A 23,271-nucleotide genomic window follows, 5' to 3' on the forward strand; every position below is an offset into this window, starting at 1 on the left:
CTTTGAACACTTCCTTGTAACAATTAGAATTGATTATTTTTAATTTTCCTTTACTGATCAATTAAAAAAAAATCGTAGTCAAGTTATCAACAATAATAACGTTAGAGAAATACAATTAGTTCAGGGCAAAAATATCTGAATGATGGAGATAGTCTTATAGCCAGTGAGTGGCTGGGATGAGTAAGGACTGTGCCCTTTGTCATAAACTGCATCACAAAAAAGCCAGCACAAATTGTACAATAGGAGAAAGATTTGGTCCCACTTTTGACCTCGCCTATGTTCTACTTTTGTACTATTACACAGACCTCACTGGATTTACTCTTGATCTTCAGTAATGTAAGGGAGATAAAAAGCCAATCCATTTCCCCCCCGCAGCAAGTGCTAAATTCAGCATTACTTACAAGACAAACAGTAGGTGGTATTATTTATACAATAACTTTTAGATGTGTTAATCATTTTAAAAATATGTGATAAGATCTACACATGAAGAAACACGAATCAAACAAGAGTGACATGATTAACATAATCCACATTTTTTAAACATTAAAAGCACCCCTAAATTAACAGGAAAGCAAAACTAACCCAGTAAAGAAGCATCTACACTGCAAAATGACTATGAATTAAGTTAGTTTTCCTGATTTTCCTTAAATCCAAAATGTGCAAACAGAATTTCAATTATTTTCACTAGAAAGCAGAATGAAATAAGTCACTGAGTAGTAATTAAATGTCTGACCAATATAGTGTTTCAACTAATACAATCTTACCAATGTGCCTAACCAATATAAAAAATTGAAACTTGTCTCCTTGACTCATCATGCTTGCTGTAGTTTTAAAGCTGTAGTCTTTATATGGCAAGAAGGATCCAATTTTTTTTACAATATTTGTGTCATACTACACAATTAGGAGTTTCCATCTGATAATTACCAGAAGTATGTCTCATACAGGAAAAAAGTCAACTGATGATGTAACAAGATTAACCAATGAAACACTGTGCTTCAACCCACTTACTTTTCACTGACAGTACACACAAGAAGTACAGTATAAAGCTCCACATAAATACCAAAGAGGAACTTGAGCAGTTCTTAATGCACAATACAGCAGTCTCTAACACAGTGAGGACTAGAGGTAAAAAAAAATTTAATCTGATTTTTTTCCTTTTTAAATTAAAACTTCTATCTCATTTGCATGTTATCATATGTTGTCATAGACATAGGTAATGAATGTATGCATAGAAATGTATAGCATATTTAATTTTATACCTGGGTTCTAATTTATTTTATAGTTATCAGATTCATCTGGAGTTTAAAACTTAAACATAGAGGATGTTAGCCATGTTAGTCTGAAGTTAGGCAGGAGATAGAGCAGGGTGTCACCTTAGAGACTAACTGGCACAACCTTAAACATATAGGTGTCCACAATACAGTTTCTTTGTCAATATGTGCAACCAATCTAAATATTTAATTAAAAACTTGTTAATGTACAGTTCTGTTCTAGCTTGAAATCCAAAAACACCAATATGTGTAATATGTATGTGCGCACATTCATGTATGTGTGTACACAAATACATTGTGCATGTTTGTGTGTACACACATCACATATATATAATGTGCATAGCTAAGCATCTAACGCTCTCAGAAGATAAGAAATTAAATATATATTCCTATAGCTGCATACTGATATACACCTACACTGTACTTTATGACAAATACTATTTTGAGAGAAGCTACATAAAATCCGTAGATAGATAGATGTCATCTGTTTATATATCTATTTTACCTGTAAACAGCTACAACCCTAAACATGGGTTCTCATTTTAGACAATCTGATCAGTGTTTTAAGCCTATAGTTCTGTTTCAGACTCACTTAAAGACACTGCAATTTCAAAACTATAGACTGTTCATGAGCTCCAAGATTTTTAGATGTATGATGGCCAGGTTTGTGTTTCAAAGTTATGTTTATAAGAATAGCTGTAGGGTTTATAACAGAAACGGTGACAGGCCGGTAAGTGTGACAGCATAGTTACTAAAGTCAGGAAAGCTCAGATGAGGGAATATTGTAGATCCTTTAAAATAGTGAAAGACTTACAAAAAGGCCTCTGGTAGGGGGACGTGGTGGGGAGTGGGGGAGAGAGGAAGCCTTGCTGTGTATAGCATTTGTAAAACTTCACTTGTTTGATCAAGTATTTCTATAGTTTTCATTTACTTTAACTTCCATTCTTTGCCCCTCCTCCCAGATCTTGTGCCTGTAGTTCTTAGGAAAATTAGAGACCTCACAAGGTTTATATTTACCAGTTATTTCTTCCACTGAAACGTGTTTGCCGGTAGTATGTTGAATTGTACTTGTCAAATAGAGGGTAAACATACCTGAAGAGCTTGTGGATGTACGAACAGGGCAGAAAGAAAGTAAAAGAAGAAAGAGCAAGAGTATTCCTAAAAATATTTATAAACTTTGAAACTCAGTAGGATGAATCTCAAAAGTCTGAGGCCAGAAATCCACTGTTTTCTAACTTTCCCTTTAAAAAGTTTAAAGATGAGGACGTTTTCTAACTTTACTTCAGCTAGTTAAGACGTGGCATTGAACGAAGTGGAAAATGCTGAAGTATGTGAAACGATGTAAACAAAAAGGATAATGATTTTTAAACCTGGAGCCACATCCTCACCTGGTGTAACCTGGCATTTATCTGTTCACACTAGCTGAAGGGCCAGCTCATAATTATGAGGTGACTGTGATCACCTCTTCTGACATTACGATTTGTGTTACCTGGTTTGAATGAATGAAACAGACGTACAAAAAAAGTGCCTTCTAAGACCGATCGGTCAAATGTAGAAGACCTTTCTCAGCCAGAATCCTCATTGGCATCGATGAGGGATCTGCTTGAGTTAGGACTGACTAAAAATTGAATCGTGACTGTAGTTCTTGGTTACAGTATATCCAGCACTTTTCATCTTCAAAGCATTTTTCAGACATTGCTGGATTTAACCCCAACCCGAAATATATCTGTGATCTTACGGGAAAACAGTAGCAGGGATTTTTTTTGATGTGAGGGCAGTATTTTAACGTTATACACATATATACACAGCCCTGTCTGTTCCGTGGGATTTTCAATTCCTTGCTGCACTGTGCAGCTGTAAAATGTGTAATGTATTACAGAGCCCCCCCAAACAAAAGTTTTCTTTTGCTCCCTTCAGATCTCTTGCCAGTGTTGATAACCTTGAGCTTTTAAAGGTGCATGGAAAAGTGGCATCTTTTCTCCTTCATTCAAAGCAGAACAATGATCAGCTCCAAACATTAAAATTCCCTGCCTTCATCTCCCTCTCATTCACACACCATTCAACATCTCTTGCTATCCTTCTAATAGTGGACAGGGCTGAGAGCAAGGTATTTATTAAAAAGTTTAACTCTTCTCTCTCATTCACGCTGGCTCGGCTCAATTAAACTCAGGTTGCTGATGAAGAAATGAAAGAAAAGAGGAGGAATTATAGCAAGGGGGATTCAGGAAGGGGGGGAAGAGAATGAATAAAATTAAAAGTGGGAGAGATTTAAAAAAAAGGGGGGGAGGGCAGAAAACATGAGTAGTGATATTTGAAGAGAGGTGTGTGTTAGGGGAGCAATGAGCATAAGGAAGGCAGCTTGGCTGTTCCTCCCCCTTCCTAATCATAGCCTTTACTCACAGGCAAAACTCCCTCCCTCTCTCATTCACTCACTCACTTTAGGCCAATCCGTCCTCTCTCTCTCTCTCTGTCTCTCTCCTACTCTGAGACAGAGTCAGAACTCTTCTCCCTGACAGCCACAAACATCTACAGCACTTATTGCATTCAGAGAGGGAACCTGCATACAGAACTTCACAGAAAACTTTTTGTTCTTGTTCCAGAGAATCTGCTAAAGAGAAGGGGGAAGAAAAAAGAAAAAGAGAAAAAAAAACTGTGCGTTTAGGGGGAGGAAAAGCAGGGCCTTTTTAAAAGGGAATCACAACAACTTTTGCTGCCAGGATGCCTTTGCTTTTGAAGAGAGGATTTTTCTTGGTGCTTTGCTGGATTATAGTGAGGAGTTCCCCAACCCCAGGATCCGAGGGACACAGTTCAGTCACCAGTTGCCCATCATGTGCCCTTGCCACGCTCTCAAAGGATGTGCCCAACTCACAACCTGAGATGGTGGAAGCGGTAAAGAGGCACATACTGAACATGTTGCACTTGAGGGACAGACCTAACATCACCCAGCCAGTGCCCAAGGCAGCACTTTTAAATGCCATCAAGAAACTCCATGTGGGGAAGGTGGGAGAGGATGGCTTTGTGGAAATAGAGGATGACATTGGAAGAAGAGCAGAAATGAATGAACTTGTGGAGCAAACCTCAGAAATCATCACATTTGCAGAATCAGGTGGGTGCTAGAAAGAGAAATACTGTGAAATATCTTTCTCTGCCAGAACTGCAATGAACGTTTTCCTTCTCCCCAACAATGTGTTCTGTAAGGTTGTAGGGTAAGGATGGCGATGGGGATGGGGATGGGGAGGGAGGAGAGGGGGAGGGGGGAGGCTGAAGGAATTTGATTCTCTCTGATTTAGTCTTGGCTACAGACTGCACTTGTTAAACTCAGAGAGCCAAACAGTGAGGAAGCAATCTAACCAATCTTGAGCAGAAAGTCAAGCTGCAAAGGGGTCCTTCAAACTGTGCCAGGATGTGTGAAACCAGGGCAGTTGCATTAAAATACTGGATCACAGGGTTGATGGTGAAAGGGAAAGGGCTGCAACCTCCTGGAGCGTTTCTGAGGCAAGGGAACTATATATTATTTTCAAAACAAACCCTTCCTTGTAAAAAATCTATCAGTAAGTATAACATCATAAAGAACTGATTTGACTTATACAAGCGAGAGGGTGGTTTTGTTTTTTAATTAACACAGCATCTCAGGCAATAAAGTGTTGCAGCAACTGTCAGATAACTTCAATAGAACTGGGCAAGCAGTTGTAGCTGATCCAATTTGCAATGCTGACTTTTGCTTGCTGGAAAAAAGTAAGATTCTGTTTCTAAGCACTCCCTGCCCCAAAATGCAACCTTGATAGGGTGCATTTTGAACTATTTTGCTCTCCTAATTCTTCAGACTGGAAAGTTCAGATTACAGATTTTACTAACTAGTTGCACCAAATCATATCACATGCCTATAGAAAGCAGCTGTGAAGTCCTCCTTTAAATGAGTGGGACCAGAAGTCAGTGTAAAACAGCACATATACATGTACAGGCATACACACACACACACACACACACACGCACACACACACATATATATTAACAAGTGTGTGTATATGTATACGTGTGTGTGTGTATACACATGAATACTTATACATCTATAAGATCATCTATGTCTTCCTATATGCATAGCACCTTTCTAGATAGACATGAAGTAGCTAATAACAACTCTTATAAAGATGCTGTCTAGCCAAAGCATTTTTCTTGTTGCCAAGACAGTTTTAAAAGAATGTCATTGTTTTGTTTGGTACAGCATATGGTAGGCAAAGTATGCACAGGAACTCCAAGCATTTTTGTTTAAAAGTTTGCTGCGGCAGTATAAACAATTAAGACAACACTCAGAGTTTCCAGTCCCGAAAACCTGTTGACTCAGATGTTCTGTTTGCAGGAAAACCATGCACAGAAGTGTGCATGCTTTTAAGAACAGACATTCCTCCAGCTGCTCGGCGTCCAACCATACTAGAAGCCTTTGCAATTGGTGTCCTTGTCAATGCACATGTTATTAGTCCTTTCACTAGAAAAGCTCATACTTTTCTTTCCGTGTACTCTCTCTATTTCAAAGACCGAATAAAAGATGTGAATGCAAGTGGTCACTAGGACCCATTGTATTTCTACCTGTTTTAGGAGTGAGCTTTTAAAACCAAAAGTTCACTAGACTCTCTAATAAGTAGATGCCCTACCTGGCTTTCAATAGCTCTCTCTGAACAGTGAAACATGTATAGAATGAATAGTGGTTTCTGTGCACTGCATGACTCCCAATCATTTGTAAACACATTATTGTCTCTCCTGAGCCTTGACAAAGGAATTCTGAATTTGATATACGCCTATTAAATATGACACCCTTGAATTGCAACTCCAAATCCAATTGGCTCACAGAGTCACATGACCGATGATAATCATGCCATTGCCCACAAACTGGCCAATAGTCCAGCTACCAATCTATCAGTTGAAAACTACTGAATGCTCACTCATCACCAGTTTCGTTTATAAAATGTAGAGCTATCAGTGTTAACAACAATGCTAATTTACCATGATTTGCAGTATTCGGTTGCTCATCAGAGCATGCCTTACATGTTTGTATTCTCTTGCTTTTTCTGCTGCAGTGAGGTACCCTACTTTCATGTGAGCCTTCCTCTTGCCTGGGTCTTTCTCTGAGGTGTCTTGGGCCTTTGTTGTATACCTATTAAAGATATAGTTCGGAAGAAACTGAAGCAATAACTTAAAATGTATTGCATAAATTAGATGTGCAAGAGTTGAAGCTTAAACATTGACTTTCAATAGGTGATATTGCTAGCATAGGCTCGACTGTCAGCCATTTCTTTATTTTGCTGAACACAATTTTTTTTTGTCTATGAAAAGAACAGCCATCAAGAATACTTTGAATTTTTAATATCCAGGGATCTCAAAGTGCTTTACATGCACCAGTGATTTAATTAAGCCTGAAACCTGCTCTCACTAACACGGGCTCATTTGTAAAGATGGATGTCACATCCTAAAATGGCATTATTTACTTTGTTGCCTCAGTTTCCTTATATGTGCAAAGAGAATTCAAGTGATTTGCCTAAGGTCAGAAAATATGGATCTGGGGAAAAAAAATCAGGAACAGAACCTAGATCCCTGAGCAATCCTCAACGGCTGTAAGAATTAGTAAGCGTATATACAGTAAAAATCTACAACATTAAGGTATGAGAATAAATGTGCCATCTTCTTATCTTAGTATCAACCTCACTTCTTTTACTAGAAACAAACATCAGGTAAAAAGAGATGATTGAAAAAAACAATTAACATAAATAGGAACATGTCACTTAACGTTATTTCATATAAATGCTGATGGAAAAAGGAAGTTGTATTTAGATCTTAGCTGGTTTGAGTATGACCTGACATAATCCTGTCATCCCTTATTCTGTCAGGAATCATGTTGTCTTTTCATATGCACTGCCATAAAAAATAGCATTTCCTTTTCCCCAGGTACTGTCTTCTAGCAGTGAGATATACAAAAGGAATCCAGTGCATAGACATACATTATTCAGTACATCTACTCTATGGTTTAAAAATATCTTTGGAGTAATATTTTATAATAGAAAAAAACTAAAATGCAAAATGATAGAAAATGCAGATGAATGGGGGAAAGAAGGTAAATATACTGAATTCATCTATAGCACAGGTATTTCCATATCCATGAGATCAGCAGATTTCTTGGCAGGTATTTTTTACAGCTACAATTCTAGGCAGATCTTTGAAAAACTAATGACCAAGAGTATTGGACAAAGGTTTACAAAAGCACCCTACTGTCCTTTGGCATTCTAACAAGTAAAACATGAAAATGATTTTTCTACTTACATATCAAGCTAAGATTACTAACTGAGATTAGTTCTGCTGTGAGCGCAGCTCTGCCAAAACTCTGTGGCTTACTTCAAGGTCGTAAAAATTGTCTTTTGAGGAGAGGGGTCATACATGTTCTTGACAAGCAAAGCCAACAAGTTTCCATTACTTAGATAGCCAACGCTCATAAAATGTACTGACTCCTTTATTATATAAAGTAGATAGCTTGTTAAACAGGTCTGAGATATTGCCATGTATGTATGATCCTGGCATATAAACTAGTAATGAAATGGGTAGCTAATGTCAGCCCCTGAGGAGGAGAAGGGAGCTATATGGAGGAAGCATGAAATCCCAAAGCTCATCATTAGACATGTGTCAAGAATAAATGAGAACTGCGATAGCTATTTATATCACTTTTAACTTTTTGCATCATGTCATATCTATTTCAAGAGTGAACTGGCTTGACAATAAAGATTAAATTGTATCTTTTCCTAGAAAGAAAGGAAGCCCTGCCATTCCTGGCAAGGTTTTGGAGGAGGGAGGAAAGGGGCAGGTCACTTCTCCTTCTTTAAATTATTCCATCAATTGTCTTTTTAAAGGACCCTTATTTAGGGGTACATTTTCCTTTGCTGAACAGTGAAACACGCAGTGGCCACAAGAGGGCACACTCCAAAGGCTTTTAACCTTCCTGCAAGCTGCTATTTTACCTAATTGGATCCTGAATCCTAGAGATCTTTGTGCTTATCTGTAGCTTCTCTGAGTGGAGCTCTTGTTTCTCTCACATAGTTTAAAAGGCAGAAATTTGCTGGAGTGGAAGACTACAAGTAAAATAATGCAGTGTAAGGAAATAGGCAAAGAGAAATGGGGGGAAAGATAAAACTGATAAACTGCTGGATGCCAAAGAAATCTGGAGAGATCAAAAGTGATTTTTTTTCTATACAGACACTGAGAAATGTGACCGTGAATCATCAGCTGAGCTGATTTTGTCGTGTCTTTTTTTAATGCAGTCTCCTTGGCTTTTGGAAAACAAGTCTCTTTCCCCTTGATTTTGTTTTTTGCTATGGCATACTTTATCAAAAACTTCAAGTTTAACAAATGAAAGCAAGTTACTTCCATGAGAGGAAAACCATGCTTAATCAATCTGTTTTATTGAAACAAAATGAGAGGTATCTCCAAGGGCCGGTTTGTTTACGGACAATTAAAGAAAATGCAGACAGATCCAAGAAGGTGGGAATTCATTTAGAAAAGATATCAGAGAGAGAGAGAGAGAGAGAGAGCGCACCCAGTTGCATGCGTGTATGTGTCCAGATATGCATGCATATGTAGTGTCTGCAGCTGAATGCACATATTTGCCTGTATGTATGCAAATGTATGCATGCGTCCATATCTATATACATGCGATAAAGCATGCATTCTTTGCAAATGTATATGCATGTACGTGTGCAACACATTCACATGTGCGCTTTGATATATGTATGTGCATATTTATCCATATTAAATGCCTGTGCACATTCCAATGCATGCCATTATCTATACGGACTCATGTATGCCTTTGTGCGTAAATGTGCATGCAGATACGGGTAGAATATTCTTATATGTGGATTTGGAGGTGTAAAGGCAATTTTGTTTGCATCAAGAGATTTGGAAAATGTGTTTTGGGGTCAAATCCTAACTCATTTGAGGGCAGTAGATTTTTTGCTATTCACTTCAGTGAGCTGGGGATGTGGCTGTTAATGCACAAAAAATGTAATATTTTCCTGAAAGCATAGAGGTAGCTTCCAACCATTTTACTTCATGTTAGAAATTGAAACTGCATTAACAATGCAAGAAAATGCTGCCTGCAAAATAAGGAACCCATTATAATTTAACATTACAGAAACGTTGCTGTGGGAATTGCCTTTAAACATTTCTTCAGCTATTTTAGATGTACAAGTGATTTCTTAATTTTAAAAATATATATTTGTAAGTGATGTAAGGGAGGAACTTCAGATCTAGTGAGGTAACTAAGGCGGTGGGTATAAATTGTTTCCCTTATGGACAATAAGTACCATGTTAATTTCTGACAAAATACCAGATCAAAGTCATTGGGCACTAGAGTGATATTTACTCAAATTCCAAATGGCCTGACCTTGACTGTACCTGTTTGATTTGCCTTTCCATGAATAACTATATAAATAGATAGTGTGTGTGGCAGGGGGAGGAGGGGGTTCCCCATGAATCTTTGGAAATGGCTCTTCTTGCAAATACCTACATGACTTGAAAAACAAAGGTTGTGAGAAGGAAGATAAGGTATTTACAACTTTCCGATAACTGCTGCTCCCTTCTTTACTAGCTATAGCCGCCAAATCAAGGAGCAGAGGCAGAACTGTGCAACTTTGGTGACCAGTGACATATAAGAAACCATGAATATTTTGAGCAAATCATTTGTGAGTGACCCATAGGTTGAAATAGGTTCACATGAAGTGCTGCTGCATAACCATAAATAATGAACAAATTTGCTTAGGGATAATTGGCAGACAGTAACAGGGCTAAATTCACTGGATAAATTGCATGCTGTGAACAATTCATCTAGTTCTAGCAGTCACTCATTAGTAAACATTTTGAGCAATTACCTCTCAATAACCGCACTCTTCTTCTCACTGCTTTTAGAAGAACCTTGCTAGAAACCTATTTCTTTTTCTCTGTCTCCTGGGGAACGATAATGAGGAGTAAAGAGAAGGATGCTTTTCAAAACAATTACATATTGGCACACTGTACAAATGCCCCCAAATGTAAAAAACCCCAGGCAGTAGTAAAGTTAGCAGCTTTAAAAAACAAAAAAAGCTTTCTTTGTATGGAAAAAAAAGTTCACTTACAGTAGAACAGAAAAACTACTCAAAATTAAACGGCTATGAAGAATGGAAATTTAAAGCAACAGTGCCTTTATATAGAGCAAGCATTTTTCTAAGGTAAAACTGAATGCTGTTTATTAAGAGACATTAAGAATAAGCTTTACTATAAAGGTCAAAAGTATAATCAATGTAATTTGGGGGAAAAAGCATTCTTTTTATAACAAGGGAGAGGGGTGAGTGGTAAGAAAGACACAATCTGGCTTTTAATAATATGATAAACTTATCATATTTTTTAAAAAGGAGCTTCTCAAATCTATAGTTTCAGCCCTATCTGTGCAGGTGTATATAGCCCAAACAGTATCCAGTGTTGATCCTAGTGTCAATCCCAAGTAAATAGGTTTTGGTGGAATATTTTGAGACCTGGCTTGGGTATTGCAATATAGATGTGGTTTCAGACAAAGATTTCCCTGAAGTTTGAGAGGAGAGAGATGGGGAAGAGTCAGTTCCAGCATTCCAGAATAAGACTGTCTTCTGTCTCTCTCTCCCTGTCCCTCTCTCTCCCTTCTGAGGCATTTTCTATTATTATGATAACAGGACCCACAATTCAGGCAATATTCTTGATTGTAAGAAGTGAAGTGCCGAAGCCGCCAATGTGGGACTGTAGGCCTTTCTACATGAATCAGGCAGGAGGAGCAGGACGTTGGGAAATGGGCAGAACATCTTGAAAAGCAGCCATGGCAGATGAAGGAATACAGTAAAGGGATAATGAAAGTACTGCTAGGTGCTTTTCGAAAATGATATCACCCAAAGGGTTCAGTGAATTTCCAGTTATCAGGAAGTATGCAGCATGCTTTTTTCAACAGAAGATTATATATGCAAGCAGCATACCTTTCCAAAGCATAATGTAAGGTTTTCAATTGAAGCCAAAAGGACAGGTGACTGAAACAGAGTAAAATTGAAAAAAAACAAATGACCCTGAAATATATCATTTTGAAACACCCAGGAAAGAATTCAGCTCATGATATCCATAGGCCTTTTTATCATAAAAAATCTTCTGCTATACAGTGAATTCATAGCGGACCAAAACCTAAGGTCTTAATTACGTTCTTAGCTAGACAGAACTCTTACTGACTTCAGTGGGTGTTTGCCTGACATGATGAATTTTTGAAAACACTGAATCAGGACCTTAAGTTTTTCACCATACATTCCTTCCCAGATGCTGCTTATACAATATCACAATTAACTGATTCTGAATGCGGGATGAATTCAAAAGAGTTCTGATTTTTTTCTTAACACTGACAGTCTTAATTCTCCCTTCTCCCTTCTCATCCCCAGCTTACTGAGAAAGACAGAATTCTTTCTATGCTATAAAATATTTTTAGTTAAATTATGAGGGCTTTAGGACTACATGAAGGATTTGCTTTATCCTTTGTAGTCCTTTGACCCTCTTTCATTTGCCATTCCTTAGAATTTCTATCCATTATTTGTGTATGAAACTATGTGTAAATAATTTTGGTGACGCTGTTATTGCTTTAGAATGGATCTTGTGTTAATTTGCAGTAGTTAAGGAATGGGGTTGTGCAAAAGCAATGCAAGTCTATTCAAGTACTTAAACTATGTAGCTCTAATTACTATCACTAGTGAATAATTCAACTTGCTGAATTACATGAGCATGTGAAAAACTACTTTAAAAAGATCTAGAGATCCTGGGCAAGATCCGATTTATTTGCTATGCACAAATGGGAATTAAGAGGAATTTAACACTTAATTTCCCAAGACTGATCCAAACTAGTTTAGCAACTCCAAAAACTCTGCTTAAGTCCCTCAAGGGACTTCCACTGGTATGAGGAGTTTGAGAAGGCCTTGCTGTTGCTGCCAGTCTAGTGGGTAGAGCATTCACTTTAACCTGGGCGCCCTGAAGGAGTTCAAAACCACTTCTCCCACTTCCCAGGAGAGCACCATAACCACCAGGCTATAAGATTAGCGAGGTTAAGGAACCTAGCACCACACCTCTGGGGAGTCAAGAGGGACAAGAGTGCAAGTGTCATGGGATCAGAAGGATAAGAAAAAAGAGGGAGCCGGATTCTGTAGCCTAGTGGTTTCAGCACTTCCTGGCAGCACTTCCATCTCCCTTCCTACTTGTTCCCAGCATTTTCTATTTTTTATTTTTTTGTATGATACTCAGCCATTGGTTGAAAAACAGATATTATGCTGGCAGAAACTAGTGGAATCCAGGACTCTTCCCTTCCAGGGAGAATCCTCATCACTGAGTCAAAATGTCACATTCCCTTGCTTCCTCTCCCTCTGGCCCCATGACTCTTTCCTTCTTGGCTGCACAGTGAACCAGCTTCAACAAGAAGCCTGGAGTTTGTTCTCACACAGCCTAGCTCATAGCCTTGTGTTTAGGGCACTCTCTTAAGAAATGAGAGATGTGATACTTTCAGGTTTTGGTCAGCCTAGAACCCAAGTTTTCCTTTACCTGCACAACTGCTCTAACCACTAGACTACCAAGCACAAGGCAGACAGTTCAAAATGCAGAGCAGGCATTTGAACTGAATTGAGGTGCCCAACACAGAACGTGGAGGGAGATACTATTTATATGCTAAGGTACAACATGGTCTCACGTCTGCTCTAAGTGCTGTGCTCAGAAAGGCAGGCATGTGATAAAGGGTATGTTTACCATACATCTTAAAGGCCACTAAGAATTTTTTTTACGTTCAGATCCAGAATTTTGAGGTGTTCTTACATTTTGGTTTGGATTCAGCTGATTTCAGATCAAGTTTAAGCCTAGCTGTCAATACTTCCACATTCCTAAGATATCTACACCTACAGTTTATATATCTATGTAGATATATCTATATATATCACAAGCCTTCTGCTCTAATACAGCAGTTAGTTTTGCCATTATTTAACTTCCAGAATTGAAGCACGAGCACCAACTCTGAAGCAGCAAGAAGGTCCATATCATCACCTTTCAATCACTATTGAGTGACACTGTCATTCTAAAAATATTTACAACATGTCAAAGTATTTGTCAGCTTGCATGGCCTCTTTCTCGACCTCTTTGACCTCTTTTTACCAAAGCTTTCATTTAATTAAGAGAGAAAGGCTACGGCTTTGTAGGAAGTACCCCACTCCTTGTTTAATTCCATGAGAATCACATTTAACCTCCTTTGGAGACAGGTATCATCAAAGTCCGTGGGAAACAGTTAACACAAGCCATGTGTTTTCCTATCCCATTGACAGTTTAAGGCTACAGTTTCACACTCTCACTTGGAAGGAAAACAAAACCAAAACACTGTGCCCTTGGCCATTTGAATTTAGAAATGACTGTCTCTTTGACCTGGGAATTCCACCTAGAGAAGCTGAACGTCTCAGTGGCACTTCACAGAGAACGAAAGCAGGAGGCTGATTTGAGGGCCATGCAGCATGCACAGAGGTTTTAGAGCAGGAACTCCAGTTCTTTCAATGGGGTTTCTTTGTGGCCATAAGTGAGCCCTTTATCCTCTGTCTCAGTTTCCCCATGGGTAAAATGGGGCTATAAAGCCTTTTTGTGAGAGTTAGTTAGTTAATATTTCAAATCCTTGGAGAGCAAAAAGATAATGCAACCTTGCTAATGTAGTATCACTTGTCACATGTTCTTTCTCGTGCATTGGTTCTATCATGTTGCTTTTGATCAGCCATTGACTTTTGATGGGCAAAACGCTAATATCCTGCCTAGTGTCACATATTGCCACAGTATGGAACGGCATGCTGCTCAGTACAAATAAGGGGTTCAGAACCCATCCCGATTTATTGACGAAGTTAGGCATTCATCATTTCCAAGACTGTGCCCCATCTATCCCGCTGCCTGCCATACCGAAAACACATAGCCCTTTTTTCCCTGGAGCATTGGAATTTTCCCCTGTCTAAAAAAATATCTAGCTTCCTTACAAATTAGAATGCCACAGACTTAAAAAAAGAAAAGAAAACCTCCTCTCTTTAAACCCCCCCCAGCTAATTCATTCTCTCTCAACTTCTTCACGCTCTAGTGATCAAATAATAAAAACAGCCCTCATTATTCATTTCAACTTCTGCCAGGGATATGAAGTCTGTATCAAAGAAACTCCCCCTCACCATTATAATTATCATCACTGACATCTCAGCAAGTTTATACATCTATGCCAAAGAACCCTCCCCATAAATATGCAGTTTTTCCTTAGCTCATTTCTCAGTGGATTTACCATTACTATAATCACAAAGAGCAGAGTGTGTTAAATTAAGAACAGAATCTATAGCTAGTATTCCACAGAAGGAAGAATATGCTTACTGCAGAACACAAAACCATGCCTGAAAACCTCTTGATGCTAGCAGTGATATTTCAGTATTTCTAGGTTTTTGAAGCTAATGACACTATAACATCTTCATAAAGAATAATGCTAATTTACATAAGGAAAGACCAGAGGCTAAATCCTTCCCCCTCACTTCAATCAATGGCAAAACTCCCAAAGACTTATGTGGGGATGGAACTAGCTCCCAAATTCTGATTACAAAGCACAGATTTGTATGTGTGTTAAATATTGTTATGAATGATATTTACAGGAGTTTCTTCCCATTTGGGTTAATAGTAATAAAAAATGACAGGTAAACAAAATGAATCTCTAGCCAGCCATTAATGCCCTTTTGCCATGAAACACTCTACATGAATAAATGTACAAGATTATTTCTATCATGGTACAATGCTGCCATTGGAGTTTTATACTGGAAAATAAGTCAGGCAGTAAAAAAAATGACCAGAGCAAAAAAAGTAAGTAGCAAGTAAGTTGGAAGAGAAAGGGAAGAAGATGGGGTGGGTGGTAAAGGTTATAATGGAAAATAGGGAGTATCTAATATTAAATATAATGTGAGCAATTTTATTCTGATGGTGGAAAAAAACCCAAAAAACAAAGCCTGTATTAATTGGTTCTTCTGATATGTTTTATTTACTTCAGGCACACCCAAGAGAACATTGCACTTTGAGATATCCAAGGAAGGCAGTGAACTATCAGTAGTGGAGAATGCTGAAGTGTGGCTCTTCCTGAAAGTCTCTAAGGCCAACCGGAGCAGAACAAAAGTGACCATCCGACTATACCAGCAGCATCGTCAGCCCAAAGGCAACTCTGAAGGGGCAGAAGAGGTGGAGGATGTGGGGTTGACAGGTGAAAAGAGTGAGACTCTCATTTCTGAAAAGGCAGTGGACACCCGTAAAAGTACCTGGCATATCTTCCCTGTCTCTAATAGTGTGCAACACCTCCTGGACCAAGGCAAGAGCTCCCTGGATGTGCGGATTTCCTGTGACCAGTGTCAAGAGACTGGTGCCAGCCTGGTGCTAATGGGCAAGAAGAAGAAAAAGGAAGATGATGAGGAAGGGAAAAAAAAAGAAAGCTGAAGAATCTACGGAGAAGAGGAGAAGGAACAATCCCACAGACCATTCCTGATGATGGTTGCCCGGCATTCAGAGGACCGCCAGCATAGACGACGGAGACGGGGCTTGGAGTGTGATGGCAAGGTCAACATCTGCTGCAAAAAGCAGTTCTTTGTCAGCTTCAAGGACATTGGATGGAGTGACTGGATCATAGCACCCACAGGTTACCATGCTAACTACTGCGAAGGTGAGTGCCCCAGCCATATAGCGGGCACCTCTGGCTCATCATTGTCTTTCCACTCCACTGTCATCAATCATTACCGAATGCGGGGCCACAGCCCCTTTGCCAACCTCAAGTCCTGTTGTGTGCCGACCAAGCTGCGGCCCATGTCCATGTTATACTATGATGATGGACAGAACATCATTAAAAAGGACATTCAGAATATGATTGTGGAGGAGTGTGGCTGCTCATAGATTCATATATGAACTCCGAGAGCCTTCTCCTACTGGTGAGGAGAGAATTAAAAAAAACATAGAAGAGGAAAGACCTGACATGGCATAACCTTTCTGAATAAAACAATCAAATATAATTTGAAAAGAAAAAAAAGGACAAGACCCAGAGTTCAAAAAACAACCCTCAAGGCAGACGAAGGAAGAAAAAGAAAAGTATAATTAACCAAGGCTTGAATGAGAAACGTTTGAATGGCGGTACGGGGAGGGACAATCCCTTCCTTTCAATATACTCCATATTTTATTATATAGTATATTAAACACTATTTGTAACAAGGGGGATTGTTTTCCCTTCCATAGTTACCCATCTGTTCAAGCCGTGGTAGCAGCTTGCCTAACCTGCAGCAATTTGGACTCTGAGTCCAAAATGGCATTGAAATAAATTCCTAGAAAAAGCCACGTGTATGAACACTACATTCACTGGCACTTTCCCCCCGCAACTTACTAAAGACATAAGTGTGTGTGTACTGTTTCCATATAGGTGTGTTTCTGTGTGTGCATATATAACTGTATATATATATATATGCACACACATAGACATGTGCACACAATACACACACATATACATATCTTGGTAAAGGGACAAGATTGCGCAGGTGTACACACCTTCATCTTCTGCACTACATTTGCAAAAAAGAAAAAGAAGAAAGAAGAAAAAAGAAGAGAAAAAATAAAAAGAATGAAAGTAAGAATACAAAGTTACATTTCGTAAAGGTGCTTACGTTAGAACTATGCAACCTAGTTGGTTTGAAACTGTTTACCTGAGAGAGAAAAAAGAAGAAAGACTTTTTTTTTAAATGGAAGTAACTCATTTTAAATTTTTTTCTTCAATGAGAGATACTTGAAAGGAACATGTTTGTCCAGTTACTGGAGCCAAACATTTCTATATTTTGTAAAAAAAAAAATTTAATCGTTTACTATTTGCACTACAATGGTGTTTGACCTGTCTAATCCTTATTTAACAAGCATTTTCAAGGGAGGGTGGTCGGGAGTGGGACGGGTTGAGAGCTGCACTTATTGTGAGCTATACAAAAACTGCTACAGCACACAAGATAGCTATTTTTATTATTATTATAATTATTATTATTTTGTACCTTTAAAAGAATAGACACATACACCAAAGACGTTTGTGTGAGCCTCTAATCAGTCTATTTGTGGTTGGTACCATTCATAAATAATTAGTCAGGATTTATATTAAAGGTTGGTGGAGTTGATCACATTCAGGCTGGTATACCTGTTAACTAGTTTAATTTAAATACTGCCCTAAACACAAAACTGGGACTTGGGTTTGGCTCTGGATTTCAGATGCCCAGAAAATCCTGGCCTTAGCATCCCGGGCTCCGTTTCAGGCCCATCTGTAGAATAATTGTTACTCCTTCTGCATGCACGACACTAAGACTTCTCCTCGATGTACAGCAGCTGTACACTGTAGGAAAACAGCTTCATACAAATATATATCTATATGTGTGTGTGCGTGTATATACATAATACACACACACACACATATATATATGTATGTATACACACAGTATAAGCACTTCAGGCTTCACTTTAATGTTCTTAAAACAATGAATGTTTGTGTGCCTAGCACAGTGTATTAAAATAGTATTTGTTTATTTTTTAATCAGTTGGAGGGAACACATTTAAAACTCGATCACCCTGTATGAAAGAAATCTAAAACTCCAATGTACAGTTAGAAGGTCTGATGTAACACTGCATTGCAGCTTTGTGCATTGCCCACCACCACCCTGTAGAACACAAAGCAAAATGAAAGCTATGATGTAATTTCTGTTTCAAATGCAGTCTTTAATAAAAGATGGGCTTTCTCAACCACCACCCTCCAGTTTGGCAACTCTTGATGAGTTTGCACGTTATTTATAAGACCTAATTTCCTGTGTCAACACCTAACCTGAAGGGTCCAACCCATAGGGCATAGTTAGATAGGTTTTTAAAAATTCTATCACGATCATATTTAAAAGAATTCTAAAATAAAGATATTTGTCTTTGGGTAGGGGAGAAGGCTAGAGGGAATGGGAGTAATGTTCAGGCCCTGTTTACACTGAGTTTTAGAACTTATTTTCAAGTTCCAAAAGTTTGCTGGACCAACTCCCCATGTTGGCAATATTTTAGTGAGCTGTGCTTAAAAATACTTCTTGCTAAAAAATAGTTCACATGGGTCCTACCTTGGTGACAGCATGGTTTGTAGAAACACTTTCATAGCACAATTTAGCTCTATCACATTGGCTAGGGATAGCATGTTAGCACCTTCATGGCAAGAACCATATTTAAACAGTGTAATCAGGGCCTTTATTTTTGTCAGCCAAAACTCTTTGTGTGCATTAGTGCATGTGTGTGTGTGGGTGGGTGGGTGGATATGAGTGTGTGTGTGCATGTTTATATGTATTGAATGGGATGCAAAAAGAAAAAAAAAGAAAAAAGAAAAAAGAAAAAAGAATAGAAAAAGAAAAAAAATATTTTCCTCTGTTGAATAAATATCAATGTACATGCTTATAGCTAAGTTTTCTATCTAATTTATTCCACAGTATTTAGATTGCATAGTACAGCTAATGGGTTATACATTTATGTACTTTTTATACAATGCATTTTTTTACAGACTTGTTTGCAGTTTGCAAAAAAAAAAACTTTGTAAAAATTTGTAACAATTGGTTAAACACTAAAATTGTCACTAAAGTATTCTGTAAAATATCTAGGCTTTCTAATTTAAATTATTTACAAGAGATTTTTCTGTAAGGGGGAATAAAAAATATACAAATAATTTGTCTTTCTATATTGAACAAATATTTTTTCTTTGAAGTGAATGGCAAAATTACTGCTGATTTCAATAGAAGTAGGCTTCGGCCCTCGAGTGCTAGGGACCTGATCCAAAGTTTTTTACTTGAGTGGGCTTGGGTAAGACCTCTTAATTTTTGTGTATAGCATCCCAGAACCTTTACTCATGCTGCTAGTCTCAATGAATTCAGCAAGGCTATATGTAAGACTAGTAAAACTACTCACATAAGTAAAGGTAAGCCAGGCTGGGTCATTAATTTTGATTCATTGCAGGCAACATATATAAGGAAGGAATATTTGCATGAATGATGGCCACATCCTACATGATCTCATTTTCACTTTTATTTGATTAGAGAGAGTTGTTCTGTAAATCAGTTTAAAGCATGGCTAATATCTGTCTGCACTGGCAAGGGTAACTATTTAGATGCTTTGTGCTAGCAAAAACTGTTCTTAAGAGTGATTAATGTAGAGAAGTGTTAACACAAACTCCAATCTTTCTCCCATGAAACAAAAGGACAAAACTCCAATTGGAGTTTTCAGCTGGAGTAGGACTAGCCCCACAATATTATTGGCCAGAGCAGAGCAGACAGAAGCTAAGTTTGTTTGTTTTTTAAAGTTTGATGTTGTATAGCTCAAAAGGCCAACTCATTCCACAAATTTATATGTGGTGAATAGGGAACTGGTTCTGGAAAACATGAAATTATCATGACAAAATTCTCAAGTGACGAAAGAAAAGAGGATTTTCGATGTGGTGGGTGGATTACATGAAAAATATATATTGTTCAAGTTACAAGTAAGTGCTCCCAAGTCCTGCTCAGTAGCTCTCATTTCTATGGACAACGTTTCCAAAATGTAAAGGTTTCTCCCTTCAATTTCTAGATTCAGTCATGGGGTTTTGATTTGTGGTCAGAGCTATTTAAAGCAGAGGGATATGAAAAGCTATATGAAAAAATAAAATCAGAAATTGGGAAGTTAATTAAAGATGACTGATTCCAGCACAACATCCCTATCCCTAGTTTAATCTGGTTTAATTAAAACTGCATGTCCTCAAAACAGTATTATAAATTGTTACCATGTTGTTACCATATTCCACCAGTTCAAGGGCATGCTGTCTCACAAATAACCTCTCCTTTCAGGTACAGTACTAACAAATGAAAAAAATGTTAACTGCTAACATATTCTCTTGCATGTAGTCTATTCCCTGTGAAGTTTAACGTTCAAAATATATTTTCAGTATATATTTGATAATTGATATATATTTATTCAGTATCTCTAGCATTTTTGCTGTACAGTTCCTCTGGCCTGAAAAATGCTGCCTTCTTCCTCTTAAAAAAATCTACAAATGCCAGATGCTGACAGCATATAAGGCCCAGAAGGCCTGCTTTGGTACATTAATATACGCATTTGTAGGGATGAATGTATTTATCTGTGATTGTATTCTGGGGCTTTAGTAAAAGTAAATGCTTACAGATGCTTATGATTATTCTCCACTTACATGTCAGAACAGATTGCTGATCTAGGGACCAAACCTGTATCCACTGAAGGTAATGGGAGTTTTGCCATTGACTCCAATAGGAGCAGTCCCTTAACAATCATTGTAAAGTAGTACTGAATCATAAATAGCCCATTATTTGTAATTAGTTGGGATTCAAGTCATCAAGTTCATTTAAGTGAGGTACAATGAACCGAAGGAGAAGTTGGCAGCATCATCTTTCCGTTAGGAAAGCTTAGTCGCCTACAAAAGTCTCCCTGCTAAATGAAAATTTTAAGGGCCTGTCTTACTCATACTGAATAGTGCCTTACCTTTCAAGTAGTCCTATTGATCTCATTGGGTCTATATAAATAGTAAGTAATGGTTCAAAATGAATAAAGATTGTGGAATCTATTCTTAAAATGTAGGTAGAAGGGATATGGTAGAAGTTATTATAGTGCTTAATTTAAACCTCAAGTCAATGATAATCCATAATATGGATCAGTGTAAGAACCAAATTGTGATCACTTATATTGAAGAGAGCTTTACTCCATAATTATCTCATTGTCTTCCAAGGGGCCACTTGTAGGTATGGTGCTACTCAGTATGAGTGAAGGAAATCATTATCCAGCCCTACATGACAATTAAAATTCACAGTTCCATGGGGAGAAACAAATGCCACTTTGGGGTTTTATAGTTATTTATTTTTTGAGATACAGTGAATTTGTATTAATTCGCAATGGGTTTTTGTATTTAAACAGTTTGAAAACAACACATTGACAATGGTTGAAGATATATATGTATATGTATGTATACATATTATATATATCTACTATGTATGCATACATCAATATATATGTATATACATATATATATAAATTATGAAAGCCAAGATATTATGAAGCCTATTTTGTTTTTATCATTTTGTGTTTTGTTGTTGATGTTATTATTATTATTATTATTATTTTGCATACTACATGCAGTGCTTTAACCAATGTCCGTTTGGCTAATGTAATTAAAGTTGTTAATTTATATGAGTACATTTCAACTATGTCAATGGTTTCTTAATATTTATTGTGTAGAAGGATTGGTATTTTTTTTATTTACAATATGTTTAAAGAGGTAACAGTTTGATATGTTCTCATTTGTTTATATTAGAAGTTATTTATTTTCACAGCATTCCTCTGATATTTTGATATTTGGAAGGCATGCTATCTATACTTTGTACAGTTAGTGGGCAGTATTCATCAGCTCCCGATAGATTCTTAGGCCTTATATTAAAAGACCTGTTTGGGATTTTTATTTGAAAACTTTCTTATTGGTTTGCCAGGAATAACTCAATGCACTTATTGATGACACTCTGCCTGCATGACCAGTTTATTCCTACTGTAATTGCCTGTGATAGAGGAACAAAGTCATATCTGGTGTAATTCAGTGAAGGTATACCAGAGATCAATTTGGCTCATAAACAGAAAATGCTTGGTCAAGAGAATGGAATGGAAAGGCAGAGAGAAAGAGAGCATCTTTGCATCTGGATGTGTTAAAAATGTTTGGGTCAGTTACAATTTTATTTTACCTTGTTCTTTTTGTTATCGTGCTCTTTCTTATACAACAACAGCAACAACACAAGTGAAATAAATAAAGGGAGTTTCACTGAGCATTTTGTGATTGTGTATTTATACATACTTATATATTTCTGTTTGGGAAATGAATATTTATGTTAGATAAACTGGGGGCAGGGGCGGGAGGTAAAAAGCAGGAAACAAATGAGAAACATGAAAAATGAAGATGCCTCCTAGCAGAAAACAGATGTTAAAATTTTGCTTTCCAACTTCATGCAAGTTCCCTACATACACATTCAGATTCGTGATCTAGTAGGCTTTTTCATTCATTGCTAGTGGCACACACCCAGGTATGAAAGATACAGCAAAGTGCATCCTGTCAGTCTTGTATGAACCGTCACCACCTTTGTCTGCCATCACTGAACTTAAACATTCACATTAATACAAGGAGAATTTGAAGTTACACTAGAAAGATAAAATTACAAAGGCTGTGATTCAGTTCATATGCATGAAAGTATAACTGACCCATAGCTCTACTAATTCATCAAATAGGCCTATAAATAGGGTGACCATATGTCCAAGTTTAGCTGGGACAGTCCTGGATTTCAGAGGCTGGTCTCAGCCAGCTGTTGAAAATTATAATGAAACACAGGGGTGTGGGGCTCAGTCCGGCTGGGAGTCAGAGCAGCATAGAGTGCTTTGCAAGCAGGCACACCACCCTGCCCGTATCAATTTATGAGAGCACGGGAGAGGGGGCAGCATCCCAGTTGAATGTCCCCAAACTGGATTTCTTTATGGTCAGCCTACCTATGAAGGCAACAAGGTGGACCTAGAAATTTCTCTCAGTACTTACAGTTTTTGAAAATCAGGTGCATTAAGAGACCATTACATCTTTTGGGAAATATGCATGTAGACAAAGCTAAATCAATCACTGGTATGTTCCAATGCAGCAAGATGCAGGAGTGGGAATCCTGCAGTTGACTGTTCAGATGGATTAGCTATATGCTGCTCAAGTGTACTCCAACTCCATGGCACTTTTAGTAATCAAACATGAAAAGAACTTTCTGCACGTCCTGGAGAATTGATTCCTCTAATCTTTTAACATGAATACCACTCTTCATCAAAGCAAAACAGTAACTGCCAGAGGAAAAAACTGGCACTA

The 23,271-nt window shown here is 37.8% G+C and overlaps 1 protein-coding gene and 1 long non-coding RNA gene across 2 annotated transcripts in view; one reads left to right on the plus strand and one right to left on the minus strand.

The window, feature by feature from the left end:
* Nucleotides 1-23,271, minus strand: part of LOC112549749 — a 168,197-nt gene that overhangs the window by 98,321 nt on the left and 46,605 nt on the right. The gene's annotated exons all lie outside the window — the stretch shown is intronic.
* INHBA (inhibin subunit beta A) lies at nucleotides 1,067-19,036 on the plus strand. Its single transcript, XM_006020436.3, is given in 3 exon segments — nucleotides 1,067-1,125; nucleotides 3,872-4,377; nucleotides 15,364-19,036. Coding segments are annotated over 2 exon segments (1,275 nt in total). The 5' UTR covers nucleotides 1,067-1,125; nucleotides 3,872-3,989; the 3' UTR covers nucleotides 16,251-19,036.

The sequence above is a fragment of the Alligator sinensis genome, unplaced genomic scaffold (genome assembly GCF_000455745.1).
Source record: "Alligator sinensis unplaced genomic scaffold, ASM45574v1 scaffold254_1, whole genome shotgun sequence".
In the NCBI taxonomy this organism is placed as follows: Eukaryota; Metazoa; Chordata; order Crocodylia; family Alligatoridae; genus Alligator; species Alligator sinensis.